The sequence below is a fragment of the Ornithodoros turicata genome, chromosome 5, assembly GCF_037126465.1.
Source record: "Ornithodoros turicata isolate Travis chromosome 5, ASM3712646v1, whole genome shotgun sequence".
Lineage (NCBI taxonomy): Eukaryota > Metazoa > Arthropoda > Arachnida > Ixodida > Argasidae > Ornithodoros > Ornithodoros turicata.
In genome coordinates this window covers 66,179,897-66,198,533 of record NC_088205.1, presented here as the reverse complement: position 1 = coordinate 66,198,533, position 18,637 = coordinate 66,179,897, and the positions used below count along the sequence as shown (strand labels likewise).

The window sequence follows — 18,637 nt, the reverse complement described above, 5'->3', positions numbered from 1 at the left end:
ACTTTTGAGAATTTTGAGCAAATGTACTCTAATTGCAGATGTTGAATGTTATACCTGACTCAACCAAAATCAATAAAAATGTCATGCTGCCATCACACCAAAATAGATCAATGCTTGCTGTCTGTTAGTGGATTCATTTCAGGTTATTGAAAATATGGCTACAGAGGGGCATATCTGCTGCTCCGTAAATAGATGGCACTCTGTATGCCGCAAGTTTTGACGTTCATCTGCTCTGGAGGGGAGCAAAAGTGTGCAACTACTAGTTTTGTCTGTCATCCAGTCGGAACAGAGCATAGGAGATAATCGGGGGGGGGGGGGGGGGGGGGGGGTACAGGGGTTACTGTAGATCCCCTAATTTTGGAAGGGGGCACAAAATTGCCATGGAGGTGAGACACCAAGTGTTATCTCGGGTGCCACATGCGAATAAAATGCCATAGACCCGTTTCCTCAACTGATCAATAGACGATTTCAGAAATTGCATGGATGGGCCACCAGAGAGCGCCGTGTTACGAAAGCCCCGCTGCACCTTGGGATATAGTTTTCATGAGTCAGAGAGAAGAAGAGCGCAAACGGTTTCAGTTTTCTCTCTCCTTCACCTCCCGCACCTTGGAGCAACAGGCAGACGAGCAGGAATGTAAACCATTTCCCACGACGCATTGCGCGATGCGCGTGACTTCGGCGACGGTGGGCCCCCGTGCGGAGCACAAGGGCAATATCTGAAATCGCCTATTGCCAGCATAGTCAAGGCTTTTGTCGATTGATGCGCTAGAACTCATGACGAATGGCGGTGGGGGACGGAAGGGGGCGCCGGTTGGTATCTGGGGTCCCCCTGAATTCAGGACGTTGTGCCGTCCCTGGAGATAACAATGTTCGAAGCACGTCAAGTGGGAAGTTGCAGCTCTTATTAATTTGGTAGGCGTGTGTTTCATACCTACAGAATGTCTGGTCCATCAAGTTCAACGTCCAAGTCAAGAAAATTCAAGGGAGACAGTCCCTTTAGGATGAACACACGTGCATGAAAAGTTTGCTGTCTCACAGTCACGAAGACAGAGGTGAGCTGATACAATGATCTGTAGTGTCACACGCAAAATAGTGCTAGCGTCTCATAGGTACCCGGGGTACTTTGGGAAAGAAAAGCTCAGAAAAGCTTATCAACAGACAAAATCTTGAATGTCGTAGCAAAAAAAAAACCTGCAATAAAAAATGTGTTTGGAACAACGAAGGTACCAGCACCGCATGAGTTACATGGACATGGGATTCATGTTGGCTAAGCAGTAATCACCTGAAACCTCAGGTTAGTTACATCAAGTACAGTTTCACCACGCAACATCTGGGCATTCCACTCTTTTCTTATTGCACTCTCTTTCATGTCTGTCACCTGTACACACACTTCAGTTGTTCAATCATGTGTCACCAACCCGCCAAAATTTCCATTGTTAATGCTTCCTAACGCTAAGCAAACTGCAGTTCAGTAGAATGACTAAGCTTGGAGAGAGTTTCATGAGAAGCAGACTTTTAATGTTCGCGTCATTATGTTTTGCAAATACTTTTAGAAAAGCTGGAACATGGAAACTGCGGCCACAGACACAATCAATGCACAGAAAGAGTAAAGTAAAAGTCCTCTTTTTGGCATGAAAATATTTTTGCACTTTTGTGCAGAACTGCCTCAAAAGGTGATTTGCAGCAAATTCAATTTGTGAACGATGTCGGATGCCCTTTTCGGTTTTAAGCTCGTGTCACTTCAGAACCCGGGTGGCACTCCGAGAGTCGTATCAGAAGACTGAATTGCTCCCTTTTAGTATCCAGACTGCATGGCAAAGCCATGTGAAGCTCCAAATAAATCTGCAGGTTTATATGCAGTTGCAAACGTGTGTGAACACATTTCTTAGTAAACCTCTATTGAGCATTTTGTGTCTCACTACTTTTGTACTGTGAGAAGGATTTGCAGCAGTACACTAAAGCTACCAGCACACTTGGTGCATTTGAAAGACACGAGGAATAGTTCCACGCAAAAGAAGCACGTGCACAGGAAATTTGTGTGCTATACTTTGCTCTGGAAAAACTCAATCAGAGAATCAGGATCATAGTTGTCAAGAATTTGAAGAAGCTGTGGCACTTTGCTCTTCACGCTTACCCCCTTGAACTTGTAAACATCTATGTACAGGTCAGTGATCATTCCTGAAAATAAATAAATAAATAAATAAATGAAGAACGGCAGTAAATCATATAAGCCTACATTTTCAAGACAGTGTGCTACGTATGCTCTTTGTGTAACTTCGGGATGTAACAATTCCATGTTTAACGACGGGCTTGCTCGGTGCTGTGTGGGGACCCATTAGGAACACTCTTTTGAAGGTTCTTAATGTGGTGAATCCATCAAAGATCCAAGTCAATGACCACGCCCAGAAATCGATGGAAATTTACAGGGAATGTTGCAACATATTGATATCTTCAAGCTTCGTGGTACTACCGACCAACAGTGGGAAATTTGTCATGGCCTTGCGTGTGACACATTAACGCATTTTTCCAGTGAGAGATCCATCTCAATTTGGGTGGGCGTATCTGTAGAAGTTATTTAACTCCCTCTGCAGCGGCGCTGAATCACAATTTTCTATTGTCCTATGTACAGCAATGTGTCATCCGTATTCACGATGCAACATTTTGAGGAACTACTTATTAATTTTATTAATGATTTGATTTTGACTCATTCCTCATTTGAGGAACCACTCGCTATTCATTGTAGTTACTAATGAGGAATTACTAATTTTTGGCCCAATACCATTGATCCCAGAATATAACAACATCTACAAGCATGCTGGGCTGTAAACACAAAATCAAGAACTGGATCCATAGAGCTACAGTGGCAACAAAACTAAGCCATTTCAGAACAAATTTGTCCGGTCTTTCTAGCCATGAGTCAAGACTGTCCTAAAATCGTTCTCTCCACCACCTTTCCCACACAGCTTAATAAACTGTCTGGCTGTCTCCTTCCAGCTAGACAGTAGGCAGCCCTGTTACAAGGTTTAAGGATCGGTCCATTAGGTCTAACAGTATAAATAAATAAATAAGGATGCACGAGTATTAGCGTGAAGGGGATCACAGTGTGCAGTGAAGGTCATTTGTTCAGACCCAGGTGCCGAGCTCCCACGTAGCTTTGAACGCGACTGAAGTGAACTCACACCCCTTAACTACAGGTAGGCCAATCTTTGTGAAGTTCAGCATGAGCACTATCGTGTACAGGACTAAAAGGTCATTGCTGCCAATGTGCACAGTAGGCAGTAACACATCTTGTTTGTCACGTCAGCGGACGTAAACACGACTGTTTGTGGAGCTTCCGTCCTGCGTTTGTCCACAAATAAGTAGGATAACTCTTCCCATGAACAGTGCCACAAGTTAATACTTAGGGCCTGACTTTTTAGGGTTATATCAGATTACGCCCGATATTTACTATATTTACATATTTATACATATTTACAAATACATATTTATATATAAATTTACTATGTCCGATATTAAAAATCGGCAAAAACAAGGTTTAACCATATATTTCCCCGAAAACTGCAAGACCAGGAGGATTCAAAGTCATCACAACACAGAACTTTGGAAACTGTGTTGTAAACGCATATATATGCTAGTACAAACTGTCAAAACAGAGACCGACCCTAGATGCACAGACTAAACATTGATACTCTGTGTCTACTGGTGTATCATGTGTATTATGATTAGTAAACCGAAGATTTACACGTGATTCAATACGATTTAACCAGAATTGGGTTGAATCAGGCTGAGTTCAACACATTTACACCCGAATTATTAAAGCAGAACATAACCCGATATTTACCCCCCCGATATTGCGGCAAAATGTAACCCGGAAACGTCAAGCCCTATTAATACTGTAGTTACGAGTGTAGAAGATGTATGACTATATATTATGGTTTTAAAAGTACTACGTACTAACACAGAGTGGGACATCCAAATATTCTTACCATATAGTCGTTCTAAGTGGCATGGCTGGCGTTTGAATTCTTTCTGCAGTTGTTCGGCATCTTCTAATATACCCTTATATTCTGGAGCCAAAAAATCTGTGTTTCCCTCATGAACTGAGAGCTCCTGTGAATAACATTAAGGCTATTGTAATGTTTTTGTATGTATACGTATAAAGCCCCAAGCTTTCTGCGGCGGAAAATTGACTTTTCCGCGAAGTGGGACTCACAAATCCGCAGGCAAGGAAAAACAAGCAAAACGAGTGCAGCAATATCGCAAGATCGCACACAGACTCGTCACACATGCTTTTCCAGCCTTTCGTAACTTTTTGGTGAGCAAAGAAAACTAGACTCAATTCTGTCAATCTCTCTCTGCACATTGCTGTCGTCCAATTTCCTTTCGTCGCGGTATGTTCAGATTTGTCAGGCATTGTCAGTGGTGTCAGGCATTGCAGTCGTGACTGATGGGGTATCACCCACTAACCCGTGAAAATGTCGCAGGTCGATAGGAATGCTTACATAATTCTGTAAGATATCGAATATTTCGCGAAAAAAGGACCATTCTGAAGGAAACAGCAGGCTCTACGAGACACGGTAAATTCCTCGAAATTTTGCGGAATCGCGGAAAGCTAGGGGCTTTCTCTACACGTATATATATTTCACTCACAGAAAACTGTTCTGCAGCACTGTAACTAAAAAATGCTTTTTGACTTACTTTGAGAGCATCAATCAACTGCACTTTCTTGGCAAGGATAAGTTGGTACTCCAGTTTAGGGTGAATCAATTTCAGGACATGCTCAATGCTGTCATCATTGATATCTGAAGAGAGTTCAGCAAAATACAGCATCTAAAATCACAGGCCTGCTAAGCGTTCCAGCAGCAACGCACTAACCACATGAAATATCCAGGCTAATCTTTTTCCTTGTTGCTTCTTTAGTAAGCACATCTTTCAGGATTGAAATCGTTGAGATGTTGTCAGACTTGAAAACGGCCTCTCCTTTCCTTGAAGAAGAAATGCAAGAAACGAAGCATTATAATCTTGATTACACAAATTACATTTTGCGAAGCAGATTACACTCTTTTGTTCCATCTTATAAATACAATGCAATACGAAAACAAAACTACCTGTAATAGCAGTGCAGCACTGTGCCCAGGAATGCAGAAACAAAGTATACGGACACAGAATCTTCCGTTACTGTTTTTTCAGCTACCTCAGGTAAGCTAAGCACAATCCAAGAGTGCATTTCACCAAGGCTGAATGAACCATTCAGCTTCAGGACATTCAGGGGCCTGGTGGAGAACAATAAAATGTCACTTACTATATCAAGCTTACTGTGTTTTCATGATGGAAGAAAACCTCACACGCTGTCATCTGCTGTGTGCGTCCTTCTGTGAAGCGAAAGGGGTTTGATTCTGTAATCTCGCACTTGGCAGCACTTGGGCTGCAACCGGGGAGTGATGTATGCCTTGAGAGATCCGAACTGCCCTTCTATGGATCGGACTTTTACTTCCAAACGGGAGGTATTTGCTTGACAACGGTACGTAACAAGCAGGTAGTTGCCATTCTGAAGTTGATTAGGTTCACTATGTGACTCACAATTAACGACATAAACAACATGAAATACAAGAGAAGATAATGAGAACAATAGGGCTGTGCAAATACTAGTCATTTTGAGTCTATTACAAAGCTAATGTACTACCTTGTTGGCCCAAGAGGCAAAAGAAATGGCTGCTTAGGTACACTGTAGGTATTAGTGTTCACTAAAGCCTGTGTTACCTTGATGTTATGTTATACATACACATATATGCAACCAATGTATATATATGCATACCAATAATGGCCTTGTTGGTGGTTATGTAATGGAGGATCCTAGGCCATTCTTGAGATGCAGCAGCTGCCATTCCAAGGCAAAAGAGAAAGCTAGTCAAGCAAGTCCTGACTTTGGGTATCAGAAAGTAATGTCAGCATCTAGTGGGGTCCTCGGTATTAAGCAAGGCTAACAGACTGCATGGGGGATTTAACGAAAGGAAATTAATTTTGAAAAGATGTTTAAGATCATAGGAGACGGCGCTAAAAGAATCCAGTTCCAGCGAGACTATAGTACTGCCCTTGTTTGAGATTTCCCATATCTCCAGAAAAGTGGTAAAAGTTGAACAAGAGAGGGGGTTTGTAGTCTGCACGCGTGGGTACCTGTGCGAGTTTGTTTTCTTCGCTTGACAGAAAATAAACTGGGCTTGTGTTCCTTCAACAGGGGTGTTCAGGAATTCTGTAGGGAGTGCGACACCCGTATCAGCCCTTTTTTTTCTTTTTTGACAGGCATTTTCGAGGGGTGCTATGGGAGTGGTGGGGGTGCAGGAAAAATCCCATGCCAGATGGGACATGAAAGTGAACATATTCGACACAAGTGTGTCTGGTTGGGTGGGAACTATGATAGTAACGAAAATCTGCAACCAAGTTACAGGACGGGGACACCCGACGTTTCGGAGCCAGTTCGGCTCCGAAACGTTGGGTATCCCCGTCCTGTAACTTGGTTGGAGATTTTCGTTACTATCACAGATGGAACATTGTGTGGTAGATCACTTGCAGAAAGCAGACAATCGTGCTAGGAATCAATTTGCAAATTCCCCGTTAGCACTATATTTCTTGGTGTCTTTGGTGCAGCCCAGTTTATGAGGAAACCATGTATCAAGTACAATCTTCGACATTTATAATCATCATAGCTGCATTTATGGATATCATTCTAGAATGCATTAGCAAACCATCGTCACCCTTTACCCTTCCATCTGCAACTATATCTCACTTCACCATGATCCAACATAACTCTTGTTTGTAGAATATTTTCTAGTTAGCGTGCGTGTTGTCATCCATTCATCCATCGTTCACCTCCATTGTCTCATCTTCAAGGAAGTGTATGTCTGGACATAGTTCACATCAGCAGGCTAGATCTATATTATGTTGTAATATATTTAGGGCCTTGTGTTTTTGGTTTAAAAAACGCTTTTAGCTCCCAATTTGCATCATCATCACTTCATCTAAAACCCAGAAAACCCTGCCGACAAACTGGAGAACACAAAGCAATGTGCACTCGGCAGAGTTGCGCATCTTCATCTGAAATTCGACAAGCGCTTTCACCCAAAAATCTGCTTTTTTACCCAACACTGCCAAATTTGATCTGGTTTTACAGCGCTCGAAACGCTGTTGTTGTCCCCGATTTACAAGAAAACATAACACCCAAGAACACAAATGGTCTAAATATATTTAACTTGAAGGACACATTATTTCTTTGCTTCAAAATTCAAATACAAAATGTCATGTTTGATTCAGAATTTTGAATGGAACACATAATTATCCATCTCAGTGTTCAAAAAATCCGAATATTCACACAGCCCTAGAGAACGATGGTGTTAAATGGCAGCACATACCTCAGGGTCACACGGGCTGTAACTTACAACCGCAGAATTTTTCTCACTCTCCAGAAGGTCAACAGGTACATTACTCTGTAATGAACAAGTTTGTCCTTCATGAATATCATAATTATGTCATACATTTCTCTAGAAAAAGAGCTTCCATGATTCAGTTCCTACCTGGAGCATCACAACATCAATTGCTGTCTGCACTTCAATGGACAATGTGTAGGAGGCATCATTATGGTTCAGCACAAAGGAATCATTGATGTTGAAGTAAGGAACAGCAGAGAGTGTTCCTTTCTCAGAGTAGGTCGACTGCTGGTAGTTCTCCCTCTCACGAGCTACTTTCTGTTCCAATTCTTCAACCTCTTCTCTGCAACATGAAACACAGACTCCCCGTAAAGCACTGGAAACGTGTGCATGTGAGCCTTATCTGAGTTGCATGACACATATGAAGGGTCGTCCCAGTTGATAACACTGTACAAAAGTTGCTGTGTTCACAGTTATACCACAAAATGTACTTATGTACTATACTGCTGTCACCTTCTATAGACCGTGCTGAGCGCTATACCAAAAAACTTTGTTGAAAATAATTAATGGTTATCTGCTAGCTCGTTTACCACTTTGGAGTTAATCTGGGCATTTAGGAATGTACTGTCAAACAAGCAGTACAGTGCGACGTGCACCCACACAACCACTGATGTCCCGAGGATGTCCTGAAATGGTCAGAATAGCTTTGTCCAAAACTGACATAAATGGGATGTCTTATGTGTGTACGTCTTATGGATGTCTATTGGCGATGTTCGGTGGGACAATAAAACCTAAGTCGCACAGATGTCCTGCAGTCATCGTATCACTCATGTCTCAGTTTAATTTTTTCATCAGCACATCTCACTTTATGGTCACGACTTCAAATAGAACTATGGCAAGAAAACTATGCTATGACTCAATTTGCTTTTGTTCAGTACCAGTTTGCTGAAACCACAGTTTTGTTCCCTAACAGGTTCATCATGCATGATTATATTACTCCTGAACTATGGTTTCAATCTATCTACTGAATAAATCATGTACCTTAACCAACAGCACCCATTTTGAAGCCCAGCAAAATGAAAGCCATATTAGCTACAAAAGCAATGGCAAATTAGTAACGCATGCCACGGCCAGCCATATGCATAGTCTAGAAGCCCACCCGTGACATGTGGGAGAGTGCATCGACATATGAACAAGGATATTTTGTTTGCGCATTCTGAACAAATCATTACACATAAAAAGAAGAAAAGCAGGTAAGAAAGAAGATAATAACATTAAAATATGGCAGTCGTTGAAAAAGCCAGACAGCGGCGCGAATTAAACCATGCATCTTTCGATTGCTGGTCGAGTGCAGCATTTTATTTGCCAGGCTTTAAAAAAAAACATTGGTTGATGGTGCTCCATAAATAGACTGAGCATCGTGTCAGGCACCTGTGGCTTGCAATGAGGACACCAACAATTTTTTCATTGTCTTAATGATTTTTGTATTTTCCTATATTTACCTATCAGAGCAAATGCAGTTTAAGCGTTGCAACGCTTCATCCAAAGTTACGTCAAATAAAGGTGGAAGGCAATTATTAATTAGCCATTGTTGAGGCGGCCCTCAGCACGGACAAGTGCCCCCTCACCAGTCCGCAGAACAGCTATCGTATCTGAAGCGCATCCAAGTGGGTTATAGCAACATGACGCATTTAATACTACTAATCATTGACGAATACATGTCTTAACATTAAATTGGCTGTGGGGTGCATCAGCGAGCGGAAATAAGCCAACAGAAAAAAGCGGATGCATACCTTTGGAAGCAGTGGTGCAGTGCACGCCCTACAATGAATGCGAGAAGTCGTAAGATTATGTTGTGCTGTGCTTGTTTGCATTTGTGGTACGAGAAGACCATACCTTAACTTAAAAATTTTCTGCGCCGCTTCGGGAGAGATAAGCAGGTAGTTTGGATCCAATCGTTTTTCGAGATTCTCAGAGGAAAGACCAAACACCTTCCCTAAATAAAATAGGACACCAGCATTAATGAGAATACAGAATGAATGTCGGCACATAGAAAAAATTGGAAATAAATCATTCCGACAACAGTGAGCCACTGGATGCGCGTCGATTTTGTCATCTTCATCCAACTCAAAGGTCTCACAAAATAGCAATTATAATAACTCAATGTTACTCAAAGAATAAATTACCGTTAATAATAACTCAATGTTACTCAAAGAATAAATTACCGTTAATAAATATTAAATCGTTTTTCGAGATTCTCAGAGGAAAGACCAAACACCTTCCCTAAATAAAATAGGACACCAGCATTAATGAGAATACAGAATGAATGTCGGCACATAGAAAAAATTGGAAATAAATCATTCCGACAACAGTGAGCCACTGGATGTGCGTCGATTTTGTCATCTTCATCCAACTCAAAGGTCTCACAAAATAGCAATTATAATAACACATGCACACTCAATGTTACTCAAAGAATAAATTACCGCTATACGTGGTAACGAGTATTTCATCGTATCCTGCATTCCCAACGACACCTCCTTGAACCGAAGTGATGCTCTCTCCACAGTTCTATGAGGAATCGACAAAGATTCAGTGAATACAATGAGACATATGGAAATGTACACAGTGTGATGCAATGAGATGTATAAGCATATTTGTCTGGATGGACTCACGTATGAAAATCGTAGCACGGGCATCTCGGTGTCATTGCAGATGTACACTTGAACCTCGCCGTCATTTCGGCCGACTATAAGGTCCTTCACACCGTCTCCCATAATATCGTAGCTATCCATGCATGTAATTCCACCTTGCTGCTCAGTGTTTTCAAGCTCCCACACCTTGGTTACTTTCATGCTAGAAAATTAGAAAAGAATCATGAATCCTGTATGAATGAATGAATCATGAATCATCATCATGTTGTATGATATTTCTGAAACACTCTTGGCTAAGGTAAAAGGTGTGGCCAAGAAGAAGCACGATAGGTTACCAGGTCGACCGGTGTCCATACCGTATGTACACACTATGTCACACAACTTGAAAAAAGTGGGAGAGAGACATAGCGTACTTGTGGTCCTCTCAGCGCAAGTTAAGTTAATAACTCTTTGTGGTAAGGTGAATGGTTCTCCTACAAAAAGGGGCTGCCAGATTTCGCACAAGAATGCCTCAGTTGAATGCCAGCAGAATGTGGTATATCACATTCCGTTAACATGCGGGGGGGGTTTACATAGGCCAGACTGGCACTGCATTAACACTAGACTGAACGAACATAGGATGTTGGTCCGGAGCACCACTCCATCAGGACACCTGGCTCTTCACTGCAAGACCTGTGGGTGCTCCCCAATATTCAATAATACCAGAATAGAGGGTGGGTTCAAAACGCGCGTTGCTCGGGAAGTTCTGGGGACCTTCTTAGTCACAACGTCAGAGGAATATCACTGTGTTTGCACACCGTCTTTGTCATTCTTATCAGCCGAAATGGAATATCTTGGGACGTGCCCAGATCGCAACCATCATGGGTTGAGCAGCTAGTTTTCTGTTTTCCTACTATGATAAGGTTTTGTTGTCACATTCCTTGTGTCTTGTTTTGTATATAAACGTGTGTTGCAAATAAACTTCTGTTAGTTGAGAGTCAGCAGTTCGTTTGTGCACTTCCTCGTTAGTGTCCCTGGCTGCGTTCCGTCTATCATTATGTAGAAAAGAATCACAGTGTGCTCAATTTCGGTTCATGAAAGCAAAGCAGACTCAAACTTTCAACTTTCCACGTCCAACATGCATTATAGCTGTGAGACTAGTCTGTCAAATACATGAACATTTAGTTCAGTACAAGTAGTATTTTTCTTTATTGAGTAAGATACAAGTAATGAAATGCTGATTTCTAGACTGATTCCAAGTAATGAGTGGTGTATTTCAAGCACAGTTTGTCCCATGTACCCCTAACACACAAAATAACAGGTTTTTTTGTCTTTCCTTATTTGCTATTATTAGGTCTAACTAAAGCATTCAACCATGCCACAAGTATTAGTGTGTGCGTTATGTGGTTGGAGGACAGTGGTGCATTATGTGTTGTTATTAATGAAATAAAAAGTGACAGCTTGTCGACAGTGTTGTCAAACTTGTCGAACTCTCCACAGAAGTTATTGTAGTTTCCAACAGTGATGCACTACAGTGCCATTCACGGTAACACAATATGGAATAATAGCCTGTGCTGTGTCATATTTGTGGCAAGCTGCAATGCCATCATAGTGCCATCATAGTGCCATCATGGATGTTGCGTGAACCTCCTCAAGCACGAACTAGGTAATCGAGACAAGACTCTCGAGAATCTCAAGAATCCCGGAATACTCTCAATATGCGGCATCCGCTCTTGCCATGAGTTACATGAAACTGCACAGGAACACCACCACCAATTCGCGTCGGATCTTCGGTATTATGATCAGTGATGAACGCGGAGTAAAACGGTACTGTAGTGTCGGAATAAAACCGGTAAACCCCCACATACCCTTAATCTGCAAGAAGTAAGTAGAAGACAAGTGCACCCATGACTTACTTCTCAATCGAGATGAGTCCTAGCTGTCCGTCGCTTGTACCGTAAAGTATTTCTGTACCCGACGCACCTGAAAGTGAAAGCCACTCCTCACACTTCTGCATATACACCATTTGTGCCAATAAATACGAAGGATCCACGAATAGATCGTGTAAATTCCAATGCATTATTTTCAATATTGAAGCGTTCCTTCTTAGTAGTCCTTCAAACCAACCTGAATCCGAGATCGACAAATCTCCCATAGCGCAGCGTGTGGTTTAACACGTGGCCCCTGACTCCAAAGTTTGATACTGTGTTGCACACATCAAACTCGTGCCTACTGACTGTGAACAGCATACTAGGCTTGATCGATAAATGTTGGGCTGTGCAAATATTCAGATTTTTGAATACTGAAGCGAATAATCCTGCATTCAATTCAAATTCAAGTCAAATTTCAAGTCAAATATAAAATGCTATATTCAAATTTCGAGTTGAACCTGCATACGCATGCCTGAAAATGCCCCTAGAATAAGTACACAACAAGGTGAGTGCTGCTTCATACGAAAATGTCTGTATCCATATCCCAACAACACCAAATATCCGCTGGATGTACGATTAATGACCTAACATCCGTGGTCAGATCAGGGGCGGATCCAGGATTTTTCTAAGAGGGGGGTCCAGCCTTGGTCAGCATTGTAGACTCACGATCTAGGTCAGTTAAACACTATGGGAAGACAGAAATTGAGGAGGGGGTCAGGACATCTGGACCCCCCCCCCCCTCTAGATTCGCCACTGGGTCAGATTCCTCTGTGGCGGTGATAGTTTTTTTCTTTTTTTTTTGTCTGTGAGATTCAAGCGTTTGATGTGGCATATTTAGTGAAACTAGAATTTTTTGCACCATTAATGTGGATAGACAGTTAAGATTTAAAGAATAACATGCCGTGACAGAGACCGGAATCAGGAATTTCATCATTTTCGAAACATAACTGACAAGAAAAAGTGACGGTCTGGACATTGACGTTTGCATGTGGATTTCTTGCGCACAGTGGATACAGGGCACCCCTTCCGCTTATTGTCTACCATCTCTAGCGTGTGCCCGCACACACCAAAAGGGAGTGACCTCTGAAGAAAGGGGTGTCAAACAGTACAGAATGCCCCAGTGATATGTGACCCTTTTCCGGAACAACGCGAACACAGCACATGTCGGGGACAGAGGCCTTTGACAGATTTTCGGATAGGCGAATCAGAATGACATAGGTACTGGAACATTGGTCCCCATACTGGCTCTCCAGATACAGATAACGAACTCCGGATAGCCAAGACAAAATCCAACGGTAGCAGGTTCGTTCCCCGTAATGAAGTCCGGATAACGAGTTTTCCGGATATCTGGACTCCGGATAAGCGAGGCATCGCTGTATTCGCATAGTATTGCCTTGTCTGTATAGCTATTCACTTCATACTGCTGTTTGCCTCGGTTTTAAAATGACTGTCTGCGCAGCCGTAAATAAAAGGTATTATACTACAATGTATGACGCAGCACTGAACTGTGTAGTGGAGGAAAGTTTTCTGATAAAACGGCATAAATGTAGGCTAGATGGTGGAGAAACTTCACAGTAAATATTCCCGAGCGTGGGCATACGAAAAATGGCACCACAGTGATCTGCGTTGTGTCATTTACCGCGTGCCAGTGCTCAGGCTGTTTTGGTATGGAGGAAAATATTCCCGGCCCTTATAATGCAACTGGATACCTATGCAGATTGTGCACCTCAATAAACTCCTAATGAGAAAAGGTGAACATACCACCATCATTCTGATACAATGCCAATGCTGATGCAGGCCCTGGAACTTCAATTTCCAGCTGGCACTTGGAGTCCTGTGTCAAAACGATGCAAAATGATAATTTCAACTTTTGAGGGATCCAACAGGTACAGGTAAAACAAACAAGACGGCACAACTTCGTGGCTTCAGCTTTGCAACCAGACCACCAGCTCAAAAAATACAGAAACACATACAGATGTAAACTGATGATGTAAAGATGATGTAAACAGAGATGTAAAGAGATGTAAATGCGAGCAATATCGTAAAACATGAAAAGCAACAGACACAAATGCAAAAATTACGAAAACACTTCACTCCAGTTGTAGCCGTTCCTCAGATATTTCATTGTCAAAACAGCAAGGAAATAACGATACATGCCAATATTCTTTTGCACTTGAAAGCTTTCACAACAAGCCCTTTCATACGTATTTTTTCTATCGCCATATTTTAATTGGCTAATTGGAGCACAGCCACCAAGTTTTTCTACATCAGAAACGAAGACACTGCCTTATATCCGTGCCACACAAAAGCGTCATTATCAGGGACACTATCAGGGATACATATCCTTATGGACGCAGACGTCTCAAACTTTTTCAGGTTCATAGGAAGGCCTCGCGGTCTGCTTAAAAAACAGCAAGTCTGTTAGCCACTTCTGCTATTCTTCCTAATTACAAGTAAAACTACATTAGAAATCTGTGAAAAATTACCTTGAGCACTCTCACGACTCTATCCTGACAAGCCAGTACAGGAATTAGGCTTTTCACCTTCGTCAAAGGTAGTACAATCATGTCATTGATCTTGTCGCTGCACAGGTAGTAGTTAGTGTCTTGGCAATCAAGGTAATGGTTGTACACATAGTCACTGCACACCATCAGGTTGTTTCCACAAACACACCTAGATACAAGAGAAAAACAAGATCAACATATCTCTAGCCCATGCACAATCCACCAAATGACAATCTCGTAGCTTTAAAGGGGCGTGGAAGGCACCCCCAAAAAATATTTTTTTTTACTGTGTGATATGAACTTACTACCTTCAAGAACTGTCACAAAAAATATTTCCACATTTGCCGAGAAAATTATTTTACAAGCGAGGGCGCAGCAGGGGCTATCTCTCCCAGCTCCTTGAGGCACGTTCCTACGTCAGATCATCCGAGCACTTTTATTGGCTGCCGAGAATAGTCTCCTACAACGCGGGAGCAACGCAACCGGTCTGCTTGAGATGTGGGTCACCAAATACAACCACAAAATGAAAGAAAGAAAAAAGAAGGTGCGCTCTTCACCATGGGTGGATTAGGGGACATCGCAGAACGACAGTCGAGGGAAAGAGCTCTCTTTTGCGGTCCAGGATTGCACGCTGTACTTGCACTTTTTGCGCAAACATGTCATCCCAGGGCTTGCGATCCTAATTTCTACTCCTGACATAGCTTTTTCGAGCCCCTCCACGCTCCTTTACTGAAAGGAAATAAAGGCACTGTAAAGCTGTGCCAACCTACATAGATGTGATGGTGTCTGTAATGTTGGTGTCAAACCGCAGAAACTGTTTTCCTTTCTTGGTCACTCCGTACACTTCACTGCCAGCAGAAACGAAAATTTTATCTTGTACGGAACCGATGGAACCGCCGAGTTGAATGCGCGTTACTTTGGCTCCGGGGAGCGTCTTGAATATGGTCTGAAAAATGCGCCACGTGTACATTTAGGTGTGTGTGCATGCATAAACAACAGCAACACATGTGGTGTGCATCATACGTGAACATAATCTTCGTACCTGAACTTCACCCTTTTTGATGCCAAAGCAGTGTACTACGCCAGCCTCATTTGCGACAACCACCTTTGCAAGGTATGGAAACAAAAAGGAAGTCGTAGATATGCAGAAAAAGCATGATTATTTCAAGAATGACTCTACTGAAAAATAGTGCAGAAATACCATCTAGACCATCAGTTACATGACTTGTATCCCTGCCAAATACATTTTCAACATATGCAACAGGAATCACGTGAATAAACCTCTACCCAAGAAACGTCATCATGACGTTGGTAGACACATCGAAACCAAAACAGATCAGAAGGGGAGAGCTGGGTTCCACGAATGGGCAATTGTTCGCTGCCTCCTATTGAAAGAAAAGTAGGACCGAAGGTCGCGTCCTTTTCAGAGACCATCGTAATCCCCTCAAGACCGTGGCTTTCGGGCGCGACCTTGTTCACCACTAGCTTTGAACATAGTTCAACTCTACCAAACTCATGGCGCTGTCGAGCATTATGGTAGAATGGTGTCGAACAAACAGGTAGAGGTCTCTCGGCAGGATACGTATAGGATGTGTATCACCCTGACAAACAACAACTTTATTTTGAGTTGATGAATGGGGAGTTTCAACTCTACCCCATTGCTGGTGGTGATGTGGGGAATGAAATAATGAGCCCCCTCACAATAAGGATCGAAGTCCTATGGTGTATAGAAGACATAGAGCATATTTTTCTTCAGTGCCCACACTACCAACCTTCCCGAACCGCACCGTCCGGGTCTCTTACTCACCTGAATTCTCGCCCCCTCTCTCTATCAAAATTACTTGGTCCCTGAACAAATGTAGTCCACCAACTCTCTGCCCTCAAAGCTCTTTTGACCTTTCTGGTATCACCCTGACATAGGACATGGTGTCTAAACGCTTCCTCAGTAACACGAAGGAGCAGGCCATCGAAAGTTGCCCATCGAGATGTTTTCTTTGCTTCTTTTTAATGACGAGCTCTCGTTCCCTTTGAAGGTACGGTCGCATCCGTTCCAGTCGATTTCGAAACTGTAGTGTCACTTAATTCCTCGTGGACCACTCACGACGGTATCGAAAATCCCACGCGAAATACTGATGTAGTTTCACTGTTATTCGATGGAATACATGACAAGAGCAGACGACGGATATTGAGGGCATGCGAAATTCCCTCTCTCGAAAAATGAGAAAACGTTATTCTGTAACTGGCCAATGATGGCACACCTTTGAGAAAAGGAATGCCGCGGGTGTCTCATATGGTTACGGGGCGTCTAGACGGCACCTTTCCTCCTCTGCGCGCCGCCCTATCACTCCTTTGCTTACGGAGTAACGTCACGCCGCTGGAGCTTCTGCAGCCGCTGAGGCAGCGCTGATCTTTAAAACTAATTTAGTTAATAGCTAAGTACTTTTGGAACGAAGAAATTAGCCAAGTAGGCTGTTGGCCAATGCCGAACACAGTGGAATCGGTTTCATAGATGAGTTTCCGGATGCTACTGTCCCTTTAAAAACAACAGACTTTTGCTGCCAGTGCCACAGGAACAATGATTCCATGACAGCTTCGTGCACTATCAACTTTTTAAGTAGAATGCGTGTGCTTGACTTGTTCGTTAAAACCTTCATCAGAGTGCCCATCTTGCTAAGTTAGTTATATCGATCAGCCTTTTTTTTCTGGGGCGGGGGGGGGGGGGGGGGGGTCGTAGCATTGCAACATTAAAGGGCCATAACTATCAGCACCAAGGAGGGTAAGGGTAAGAGCTACGCCACGCTTGTGTATCCGACTGTGGATCAGCTGCTTGTAGAGTACTGGGGGCGCTTTGGTCTACTTAAACTGTTTTTGCCTGGAATTGCAAACAAAAAAAGCAGCTATTTGGCTCATTTTTTTCTGTGTCTTGCTGCAAGCCCAAGGCTACAGTTATGTCAGGTGCTTGGGACTTTACCAGAGTCGTCTTTCAGACAGCCAGAACAAATGCAATACTTGGCAAGTTCTGAACTATAAGACAACATGTTGTGCTACGTTTCCTTAGTTTGCATTAACTAATCCTTGTTTCAGCTCTCTCCTGCGAGAATTGGATGAGCACCAAAAACTGGTGGGAAGTACACATATCATGGAAGAACGCAACGAAATGAAACATTGACAAAGCGTGCGTTACAAAACTCGTACCTGAAAGCAATCTGTTCTTTACTAATGCTCAACTAGTTCAACTATAGGTGAGTTACAGTCGTATTCACCTTCTGGCAGGCTTTGGGTTCTGCGGCTGGTAGAAGTCGGGTACATTTTCGAGAATTGACGTCAACCTGAACATGAGAAATTTGTCGTTACCTATGTGCCGATATCGTTGCCTAATTATAATGCATGACAAAGAAAACGCAATTCTACCTGCAAGTAGTCGACTCTGTTTAGTTCCAGTTCCATGAGGCGTTTTGTAACGTTCTCTGTCGTCGTGGTGCAAACTGCAAACAACCAACGTGGCCTACACCAAAACCACAGATACCATACCAAAGCAACAGTGAACACGCGCTTGCGGGACGTTGTTATGACAACTCCTACTTCGCCTATCTTCCGCTGTGGGATATCGGCGCCACGGGCGTAGAGCGGTGTATAAGAAGAGTTTGGCCAATCTTTGATCACGAGCATGCGGGAAGATCCTCGTCCTTTCTGCTGAGCGGACCAGCGGACACGCGGCATGCACCAAACAGTTTGTTGGTTGGTGGTAAATAACAAAGGGAGGTTGACAAAAGAAAGGGTAACAGTTTTTATACATATATATATTTATTTGTTCGAGTTTAGAGTGCCGCAGCACCGTTGGTTGTAGTGCTAGAAGTTGTACCCGACTAAATTTGAATTTTATTGGAAACTTCAAAGTTGTCGCATATGTTTGACTTCTTACCTGAGCTCAGAGACGTCGCAACCACCGGAACAATTTCCTGTGCGCATCTGTTCTCCTGCCGTAAAGGCAGCCTTCTCAAAAATCAATAAATAATAAATAAAAGGACTACTTATTTCAAGACTTGCTCGGTGTATATTGTATAAGTCAGAAAACGTATTGGCATATTCTTTCTTTTTGTAGACAAGCGTATTGCTGTTTCTTGTGGATCCAGTGGCGTAGCCAGAAAAAT

General features: G+C 42.7%; 1 protein-coding gene across 1 annotated transcript; it reads right to left on the bottom strand.

Annotated features, from left to right (window-relative positions):
• Nucleotides 1–339: 339 nt before the first annotated feature.
• On the bottom strand, nucleotides 340–18,039 carry LOC135394613 (Bardet-Biedl syndrome 7 protein homolog). The gene is made up of 18 exons (XM_064625442.1): nucleotides 17,898–18,039; nucleotides 17,750–17,815; nucleotides 15,529–15,591; nucleotides 15,257–15,432; nucleotides 14,469–14,655; nucleotides 13,744–13,816; nucleotides 11,968–12,034; nucleotides 10,094–10,274; nucleotides 9,905–9,989; nucleotides 9,318–9,417; nucleotides 7,569–7,764; nucleotides 7,407–7,481; nucleotides 5,346–5,548; nucleotides 5,109–5,273; nucleotides 4,876–4,985; nucleotides 4,699–4,802; nucleotides 3,987–4,110; nucleotides 340–2,178 (listed from the first exon to the last, which is right to left on the bottom strand). The coding sequence occupies exons 1-18, from the start codon at nucleotides 17,931–17,933 to the stop codon at nucleotides 2,042–2,044; spliced, it is 2,148 nt and encodes a 715-aa protein (XP_064481512.1). The 5' UTR covers nucleotides 17,934–18,039; the 3' UTR covers nucleotides 340–2,041.
• Between the last annotated feature and the right edge of the window lie 598 nt (nucleotides 18,040–18,637).